Raw genomic sequence first — 10,751 nt, 5'->3', positions numbered from 1 at the left:
CATTTTACAGCCAGTGTGTGCGTGTTTGTGTACGCACTTCTCTCTTACTCATTCAGCCAATAGCTGTGAGATGCACACTGTAGCTGTCAGTGCTTTTTGCTTAATATGCTAATAGCCCAACACCTGTTTGTATAAGAAGAGAAAGATGCACAGCTTCTCAGCAAACACTTCCTGAGCAACTCCCACACACAGCACAGGAGCCACGCAAGCACGCTGATTTTGTTCAAGCTTAATTCATCGTTGGTGAAGCAAGCTTATAGTAAATATTCCTCTTTCCCTTTCTCTGTTGTGTTTATTTAACCCTTGCACAAGAAATCAGCTAGCATAGTCAGTCTGGTTTTAATATATATGCATTTTTACTTCCTCAGTGATGGAGCCCATGACGGTGACGACGTCAGTGGTCGGACCAGATGAGTTTGACCGCAATGCCCCGCGGATCTGTGGAGTGTGTGGGGACAAGGCCACCGGCTTCCACTTTAACGCAATGACCTGTGAAGGCTGCAAGGGGTTCTTCAGGTGTGTGTGTAACTTAGTTATGTTTTCAAATTTCATATTGTTCATTTTTTATGGATGTTGGGTAATTGTAGCAGCCAAGAGTAATAGACGTCCTCTTAGTATGCGTAGAATTCTCTGAATTAACAAATAAATATAATGACAATTTCTCTTAGATGTCCAGTTTAAACTGTTTGAAAGTTGGTCTAGATTCACAAACATTTAGATCAGTGCATAACTACTGATCGCTAGGTGTTTTGGTTTTCCTAAACTGATTTAATTTGTGTAAATGATTAGATGAATATCAACTTTTTTCATTTTCAGATTTCTGTTTTTATATATTCCCCATTAACACACTGTTCTTGTCTGCATGCCCAGAAATGTTTTCTACTTATATATGACTATATGAACATCCCTTTATTGGTTCAGAACAATAATCATTTTAAGTGGAACCTGCGGGACATTTCTGCAGTCATTCCCATCTTTCACTAATTTATCTCAATCATACACAACACATACACACTCAAACTTTGGGTATTCATCATTAATTAGTGCCAGAGTTCAACTGAACGACTTCAGCTCAAGTTTGAAGAAGACATCGTTTGTCCAAGAAATAATAGCAATTTATATGACAAAATGTACATGGAGTTCATTGTACATTAGGTTATTAACTTGATGACACTGTCGCTGTTAGTTTATTTCAGATTATCATATTAAATTATAAATAAAAGGCTATTTAAGTTATTACCAGTAATTGTTGATTATATTTGTGACATTATGAATATCTTAATTGGCAAAGAAGATAAGTTGTAGATGTAACTAACTGAATATTTTGACCCTCCTGCAGGCGCAGTATGAAACGTAAAGCCTCCTTCACCTGCCCATTCAACGGGAGCTGCACCGTCACTAAAGACAACAGGCGTCACTGCCAGGCCTGTCGTCTGAAACGCTGCATCGATATCGGCATGATGAAAGAGTGTGAGTTGACCTTTTCTGATCTCTGATGTTTTTACAATGTTACAGATACAGTCAAAGCATGACTTGAGATGAGCTGTTTTGGCCATTGATCTTGTGTTACAGGCTACAGGAGGGAGCGGAGGGGCATAGCGCTTTCTTGTCTTGTTTCCATGCTATCTTAACCTGCCCACACATCTGTCTTTGCTGATTTGGTATAAAAACTATATTCATCGCAGTAATTTGCGTCGGTGTGATGAGTCATTTTGGTGGCTTCTCCCTCCATGTTCCGTTCCGTCCTCTTTGTCTCCGCTTCTCATCTCTTTCCATTTGAAGCAAGTTCCGGTAAAATCCAGCTTGTTTTCAGCGCTTATTTCAGAGTGGTGAAGTCATGGATATATTCTGTAAGCCTGAAACTTTTCTCTGGGCTGCTTGTTAAAGTTACCAGCACCGGCGCTACCTGAGGACCCCAAGGATTCGGGTCATTACCGACATCACAGACACATCAGTGGCCCCGCTACTAGCGCTGATTATCTCTTCGGGAGTTTTTCCTACGTCCGTCCGGGAGTGGGAGGAATGCCGCCACAGCAGAGGGAGCTCAGAGCTGAAGGAGCTTAGAAAAAAGACTGCAAAGGCATCTTCTTTCTTCTGGTTTATGGCTCCGATGCGAACCTTCAATGCACAGTAATACACAGCTCAGTGATTACGCGCAGGAATTTTCTCGCTAGCTTTCCAGGAATCGATTATTTTATGTGTGACTCCTGCGATCCTGCCATAAATTTCAGGCCCTGGCCTTCCAGTAACAGTGTGCTCTGACAAACAGGACAACATACCTGGATTGGAAATGTGGATGTTTTTCTTCAATCAAGTGACTTCCGAAAGATCTTCTTGGATTTTTATAACATAATTTGAAGAAAATCTTGAAATGGCAAAGACATTACTTTGAATGTAGTTTTTAAATTACACTGAACAAGTAAAAATTGGTGTTTAGATTTTTGGAGAGAGACAGAAAAGCATCAATATCTCAATACGCCCAAGTAAGATATTTCTGTTTTTAACTAAACAGTGAATGCTGTGGGACAGACGAGAGGATGACATCATCATGTCAAACCAACAGTGAAACATGATGGAAATGTGTGCAGGGGGAGTGTTGCTTTTCTGGAGCCGGACACCTGTTGGACACCTGCAATGAATGGACTCCACCCTGAACAAGGAGAAGCTACACATAGACATGCTACACCCACTGTATTGTGTCACTGAGGACAAGAATACATACTTCAGCAGGATAATGTTCCCAAACACACCCAAAGCTTCAGAAAAAAAGAACAACAAAAACAAACCTGGAGACCGAGTGACCTCAATGAACACTTACTGGGGCAGGTGAAACCTGAGAAGCATTCCTGACATCACAAGAAGTTCTTTAGCGCGCTGGGATTAAGGCAACGTTGGCTGTCAGATTCGACCAAACATGGAGTCCATGCTACAGGTCTTTGGAAGCTCAGTTTCATTGTAGATGGAACAAACTAAAGACATATTATCTTTATACCAAATCAAAGCAACAGCTAAGACATTGTACACTGATATTTCCCATGATTTAAAGATTAGTCCCTGCTTAGAATTCCTTATTAGCAATATTTAGCTACGCACCCGAGGAAATGAAGAACATCTACTCTTCTGCATCCATGATGGGACTTGAAAACAAAACCACTGCTTCATTTACAAATTGTTATTCCATTCTCTCACTTCACATTCAAGAAAGAACAGTGAAGGAGCGAGGAGCACCCTCTAACATGAAGAATATAATCAAGTGCAATATTCAATATCTCCCGTTTTAAACTACTCCAAAGTTAAACCTTAGCTGTTCGTGTAGGTGCTGTTGCTGAAGATATTGAAGCAGCAAAACAGGTGAGTAATCTAATACTGTAAGACCTTCAAAAGGAACAGGGGGCAGTGGAATCAATGGTTCAGTGAAAACTGATCTTATTTGTGGCAAGCAAACAGTGAGTAATGTTTGCAGTGCATATTCAGAAGGCTTGTGGTGCCATATGGCAAACAAAGTCCTAGGTGAAATATTAGCAGCACATAAGAAGTGTTTTTCTCCCTGCTTTTATCTAAACAGATGGGTGTCATCACCAGTGCACTTAATCATCACTGAGATGGTGTTTTCTGAAACGTCGGAAGGCACTTTCTGCTTTTCACAATGTTTGTTGTGCTTACGGTACGAGGCGTGGGCGTAATGCAAGAAGGCGGCACCATGAGGCGAGACCGAGACATCACCCCTTCTTAACCCAAAGTGACACCTTGTCACAACTCATTTCTAATGACAATGATGCTATATTTATTTGGCACATAACAATTTATCTCTTCATCAAGTTTCAGCATTAAAACACTGGTACTGAATCAAAGTATTTAAATTGACAAGAGTTAAAAAAAAAAAAATCTGCATTTTTCATTTGTAGGTCAGTGTATGTTTGAGTTCTAGCAGAAGAGCCTCCTACTAGGAAATACCACCAACAGCAGTGCATCAGTGGAACCATAACAAGTTGAAAATGACAGGAGGAGAATGAGCGAGAGGGGAAAGGGATGAAGGAAGGAAACGGGGGGGGGTTACAGTCCTGTTTAACAATGGTTCTCTTTCTTCAAAGGGCCACACAATAGTCTAGCAGCCATTTCATTCACACACAGAACAGACTGCGTGTGTGCGCGTGTGATTTGTGAAACAGAGATGATGCAGCGCTGGATTCAGACTGATGATAACCACTTTGTTGACCACAAACAGCCATATTACACTGGAGTGTTTGTGTTTCATTGAGGAAGGCTGAGAGAGGAGTGAGCTAGTGAAAAGGAGGGAGAGAAAGAATCTTATGTAAAATGGCCTCTTTGTTTGCCAAAGCTAGCATATAGGTTCACGGGGAGAAAGAGGCCCTGATGCACTGCTGATTGTTACAGCTGCTCTCCTTTTGCAACCCGTGGGTTTTGCTGTATATTTTATTCTTTGGTGGAAATCTTTAGTATCCTCAGAACTTTGTCATTTCAGTAAAGACAAACCTGTTATAAAAGATGTTGAACGGTAAATGCATTATCGCACAAAGTGCTTGACATTAAAAAAGAATGAACAATTTAGCCATTTGTTTTAATAATTTCAGAACCGCACGCTGCATTTAGTCAGTCCTGCTTTATTCAGTTAAATAACTACACACATATCTATGTTTGTGTTCTTAATACAAATAGCCACGATATAAATGATCTTTTAAAAAACATTTACATAGAAACAGTGCATGAACACAGTGTTGGTCTTTAAGACAACACAAACCAACATCCAGTCATTGTATGCCGGGGTGTCCAGAGTTGGTCCTTGAGAGCCGCTGTCCTGTAGGTTTTTGATGTATACATGTTCCACACACCGCGCTTCCATTAAATGGATGCAACAGCTCTGCACACAGACTGATTAATTTGTTGTAATATGTCAGTTGTGTTGGAGCAAAGATGCTTGAAAAACCTGAAGGATTGTTTCCCTTGTGGACTGGAGCTGGACGCCGCTGTTGTGAATACATTTATTTACTTTTTGTTGATTAATTGGTTGATCAGTGTTTAGAAATTTTGTATATAGTTTCTAACCATACAGGTAATTTATTTATTTGATTCTCAACTCGATTATTATTTCTTTTGTTTTTATTAGAGCTGTGACGATATGCTTTTGTCCCGATTCAATTCCGATTTATTTCGGTGCCGATTCGATTTTATTTTCGATTCTCATGACTCTTTGATATTGCTGATTTTTGTAGAAAAAAAACCCAAAAAATGTACAAAACTTTTTTTGCGTGTTTTTTTTTTTTTTCTTGATTTCATTTGGGAAACAACAACACAGTAGCTTGATCATCATTCTGCTGCTATAATGCCAAAGAAGACAAGTAAAAAGATCAATAAAAATGATAAAAATTTCATTATGGATTATTCTTATTTATATGGAAAAAAAATTCTTTTTTTTTTTTTTTTTTTTACACAAGTCTATTTTAAAATTGCGAAGCAAAAAATCCCCATTTTTGATTTTTCGATTCGATTTTCCCACCCCTAGTTTTTAGTTTTTATGCTACTGTTAAATTGCATTTTCCAAGTCTGGAAGTATGTCTGATTCTGAATGTAGCGCTTTGGTACCTCATCGGGGTAATCTCAGAATTTTTGAAGCTGTGGACTGCTCTTAGTTCTGTTGCTGCTTTAGATTTGCTGTGCTGTGGAAAAAGATCATTTTTGGTGCTGGATCAAAACAAAGTGTTTAATGACAAAGATCGTACAGTCCTTATCTGTGCTTTTTACCTGCGTTTGTTGGTTTGTCCTCATAAAATTGCTTTTTCTTGCCTCCTCCTGACTTAAACTTCATTCAGCCAATCAGCATTGGATTTGTTATCTTATCTTTGTTATTCTTATCCGGAGTCTGTGCATTATTATCTTTTATTCACACTGAAAAATATGGCAATATGCGGTCAGTAAATTTCGTTGACTTGATATTAATGAAGCTGGCTTACTCACATACTTTAATTTTTCTCTCTGTTCTGCACTTGGAAAACAGTCTGAAAATGTAAAGGAAACGTACTTAAAGCTTCATATAAAATACATACAAGAACAGTATACAAGTAATACTAACTTGGGCAGATTATAAAAACTAGGAAATACAAGAAACATACAGTGTAGATAAACAGTGATTTATGCCTCCTGCCATAATGAATAATAAAGGTGCCCTTTCATTCACCATGTGATCATGTAGCCCTGTGCATCTGCTCTCAGCCTGGCCTGTGTTTAAATTAATCTTTGAGATAAAAGTTGAACAAAAAAGATATGATTCAAAGTAGGGCTCAAGACAGGGAAAAAGCTGACCTTGTTTTTTTGCTGCAGAATTAGATTTTACTTGTAAGGCAAGTAGGTGCTGCATCTTTTTTAGACCTAAGTTTGGTTTTTATTATAGTTCTCTTCATCTCAGCTGCAGTGGTGCTCATGATCCTTGCTACTTCTCCACATAAAATATTATGATCAGTTGACTATATGGTAAAATCAGCCTGTTTGTGGACATATTCCAACTAATACTGTGGTTATATTTGCATAAAGCCTTGTTTTATCTGTCTGTAACAGGGAGGACATTTGCATTTCAGCCTAGAAATGCACGTTTTAATTTACACGTTCACATTTAACCCATGAGAACCCTGTGTCACATATATGATACATAGTTTTTTAAACATTTGGCATTGCTTCATGGTAAAAGCTTTGTTCAAAATCCTGTGCAACACAATCTGATTTTGGTCTTCTGCCCCCAAATGGACATCATAAAAATCAACTCTATAAAAATTTTGACATATCACATGGTAATAAATGGCAAATATCCCTAAAAATTTGGGTGTTTTATTTTACATTTTGTTTGTATTTGGAATATCTGGTGCTTTTTCTGCTGTCGTCGTCATCGTTTAACTGCTGAGACGCTTTGATCCCAAAAGAAAGGCAACATCTTTATATTCTGAGGGCTCTGGTGTGTTGTACACAAGTAAACAAATATGTGAAAAATTAAGTTCAAAATTAATATAATTAGTTTTCGTACTAGAAAAATAAATCTATCACACCTCATTGTCATCTGCTGTCATGAGTATGTGCTTTCAGGCTTCTTTTTGGCCAAAATCTTATTAGATCAGCAGCATTTTCTAAGCTAGGCCAATATTCAGATTAGTACTGTGTTGATGTGTGTTTGTGTGTGTTTGTGTTCCCTCTGTAAGCTGTGCCAGCTGAGCTCGTAGTAAACACCGTGTCCTTATTTGACAGAGGTTAGAGAGATGCCAGGAAAAGACCTCCCCGCTTGTGCGAGTGTGTGTGTGTGTGTGAGTGTGTGTGTGTGTGTGTGTGTGTGTGTGTGCTTTCATGCTTGTGATCTTTGTGTAGATTTGTATGCCTGAGCAGGGGTTTATTTGTAACTGGATTAGAATCACAGGAGAGTTTTTGAAACATTTTAGCTCTTAGATGATTGAAGTGCCACCCTGTTTTATTCCAAAGCCATGCTCTTTAATCTTTAGCTTCTTTAAAAAAAAAAAAAAAAAAAAAAAGATATATATGCCTCTCCCTCCCTGGTTACATATTACCATAATTGCAAGATGGTCTTCTTGTATGTTCACTGACCAAAATATGGCCAACACACAGAGGCTGGGATCTGTTTAACTTGTGTTTAGTGTTTCCTTTTTCAAGGTTTGCAAAATATTCTGTTAAATAATGGTTTATAATCTACATCATTGTCACAGTTATTTTCACATCAGGCGAAGAAAACAAAAAACAATGCACGCTTTCTGCACTTGGTTGCATTCACATCAGGATAGTCCACTTGACTCGGTCCGATTGAGTCTTGGCTCAGTTGCAGGGGGGTGTATACATGCGGAGTGAGATTGCGTTCACGCTGCACTTTGGTCAAACGCGTCAAATCTTTAAAACATCATATCCCCATTCTCACCAAAGGTGGCGCTGCACTAGTATTTAGCAAAAGAGAGAGCAAGACCCGAGTGAAGAAGAAAACTTGATTGCGAGTTAAACATGGAGCACGAAACGATCGCTGTTTTTTTTTTTTTTTTATGTTTTCTTATGCAAACATCCTGCAGAAATACACTGCAACAGTGACCGCAGTATGAACAACAGACCAGGCAGAGGCCTTTTAACACGATTGCTATGTATTTACCCGCCACGCAATACTACGTCAAATGCAGGACTTTTTTTTGTTGTCCGCTTCCTGTATTTGGTCCACTTGAAACGCGCCAAGACCTGCGTTTGTAGGCAAACCGAGTCCGCTTCTTTGATCCGAATCAGAATTCGTTTGGCACATTCACATTTCCCCAAACGGACTCTGATTCCAGTCAAAAAGGTTGATGTGAAAGTACCTTTGGTATACGTTCCACATGGCACTTCTGTTTTAGCAATCATGTCAAAGCTCATGTCAAAGCATCTGTTTGACTTTGCCTATTACACACATTGCAGTGTATTTCTGTCTCACATGATGGTTCTATGCAGGAAGCATAGAACCATCAGGATCTATAGATTAGCTGCTTTGCATCACACTCAGGATGTGTAGCTGCCTTAAAACCCAACTGTTCTGAATTCACTTGCTTGACATCACAAGTCCGGGGCACTAGCGAGAAAACATCGGTTTGACTTGTCACACTGGATGTGAGCGTAAGCAACCACTATTGTGTTTAAGTGGTTAGTCGGCTGGTTAATGAGTAAGCCCAATGCAAACTCTGGCTTCCACCACAGTGCCTCTTTGTTTTGTTTTTTTTTTGTTTTGTTTTTTTTACATTTGCAGTGTATTTGGCAGTAGCAGTGTTGACCAAAACTTGATCTTTTTTTTTGTTCTTTTGCTTAATTAATTTCTCCTCACAATGTCTGCCTTCCTTTCTGCCTTTCCATCTCTGCTTCTCTGTGCCATGCCAGCCACCGCAACCACAACATCCAATCAGTCGCTTTCCAAACACCAGACAGCCTTTTGGTAAACTTTTGCATGTCTGCCAGTCGCTGTGGGGTGGTCAAGATGTTCCTTTGATGGCTTGTTGTTTTTCTTTCTATTTTTTTATGTGGAACTTTTCCTTAATGATGCCATCCAGTACTCAAGCTTGGCTGCACTATAACTTGTTCAATCATCCCCAGAATAGCTGCTTTGACAACTTGTGCCAAACTTTGACCAGGCTTTGCCTATTCACGATTATGCCCTGCACACTTGGATGTCCTCACCACAAGGAGTGGCTCTCGACAGTCTGCTCCTGGCCTGGTACTGTATGGACACTGGAGTGTAGCCAAAGCCTAATTAGTGACACTGGCTTAAAAGAATTGAATGCCAAGTAAAGTCCTGGTTAGGCTTAACAGTCAGATACATTAATTTGCCTTTTGAAGCCTGTCGTAGTTGCAAGCAGAACCACATGTGGTTATGTAATGTCACTTGAGTAGTTGCATTTTAGATTGCAACCACAAAAATCCACCCTAAATGCATTTCTTAAAAGCTTCTATGAAAACAACCACTTGTTCTAATGAAGTTTGTTATGTAAGTAATGTCTTATTTACTTTGTTAAGTCCTTAATTTAGAAGTAAACCATTAACTATATCGCAACTTGGTTTATTTATACCTTTAGAAAACATGACGTTACCATTGTAAAGCTTGCAAGTTTTTAGTTGTCTCTACTTACTTGTGATTTGTTACTACTGGTAGATTTCTTTAGATGGTGGTCTGTTGTGCTAATTCACGTGCATTCATGTCTATACATTCAAGCATCAGGGTGATTTCTATGTTGAACCAGCGCATGTTCTACTTGTGTGTCAGTGTAAAGTCCACTTACAGGAAATATGGAACTAAGAAAGAGGCTTCTTGAAGAAAATATGAGCCAAGAAACAAAGCTTTGTCTCAACTAGTATATTCTTACTTTAAAGTCCTTAATGAAAGAGCAACTGTTGAGTGTGACAGTCAATGTTTTTGTTTGTTTGTTTTTTTTTTTGTATGTTTCAGTGTCGCTGCCAGATTGGCAGATTTATTACCATGTCTTGGTTCTGAACCCAGATTTGGGCTGTAGCAGACTGTCTCTACTTGGCAGTCGCAGTCTGTTTAGCAGTCATGCTGTCTGTCTGTCTGTGTTTCTGCATAGTTTAGCACCTCATGGGTAATCGTTTACTGTGGCATACAGTCAAAGGATTAATATGAGCCAAGGCATCCGAGGGCCAGTACATAACTAGAAGTGACCACATGACCCTCAGACCTCAGATGGCAATAACAAGTCTTTGCAACACATTTTCTCTTCAGTGTATTTACATTGTTTTTTGTCCAGTGACATGTTGCCACAAGTTATATATTTAAAAAGTATATATATATATAAAATTAAGCAAAGTATATATATATATATATATATATATATATATATATATATATATATATATATATATATGTGTATATATGTGTATATATATATGTGTATATATGTGTATATATATATGTGTATATATGTGTATATATATATATGTGTATATATGTGTATATATATATGTGTATATATGTGTATATATATATGTGTATATATGTGTATATATATATATATATGTGTGTGTATATATATATATATATATGTGTGTATATATATATATATATATGTGTATATATATATACATATATATATATATATATATATATATATATGTATATATATATATATATATATATATATATATATATATGTATATATATATATATATATATATGTATATATATATATATATATATATATATATATATATGTATATATATATAT

General features: G+C 37.8%; 1 protein-coding gene across 1 annotated transcript in view; it reads left to right on the top strand.

The window, feature by feature from the left end:
- Nucleotides 1-370: 370 nt before the first annotated feature.
- The window catches only part of LOC306755342 (vitamin D3 receptor A), a gene marked incomplete at both ends in the record, with an annotated part of 21,166 nt that continues 10,785 nt past the window's right edge, over nt 371-10,751 (top strand). Inside the window, 2 exons of the mRNA XM_079239699.1 lie at nt 371-516; nt 1,340-1,470. Of these exons, the coding sequence (XP_079095825.1) occupies nt 371-516; nt 1,340-1,470 (277 nt within the window). The remainder of the gene's footprint in view (nt 517-1,339; nt 1,471-10,751) is intronic.

The sequence above is a fragment of the Telmatherina bonti genome, assembly GCF_933228915.1.
Source record: "Telmatherina bonti genome assembly, chromosome: 4".
Lineage (NCBI taxonomy): Eukaryota > Metazoa > Chordata > Actinopteri > Atheriniformes > Telmatherinidae > Telmatherina > Telmatherina bonti.
The sequence above is the reverse complement of the archived record's forward strand: the minus strand, read 5'-3'. Positions and strand labels throughout refer to the sequence as shown.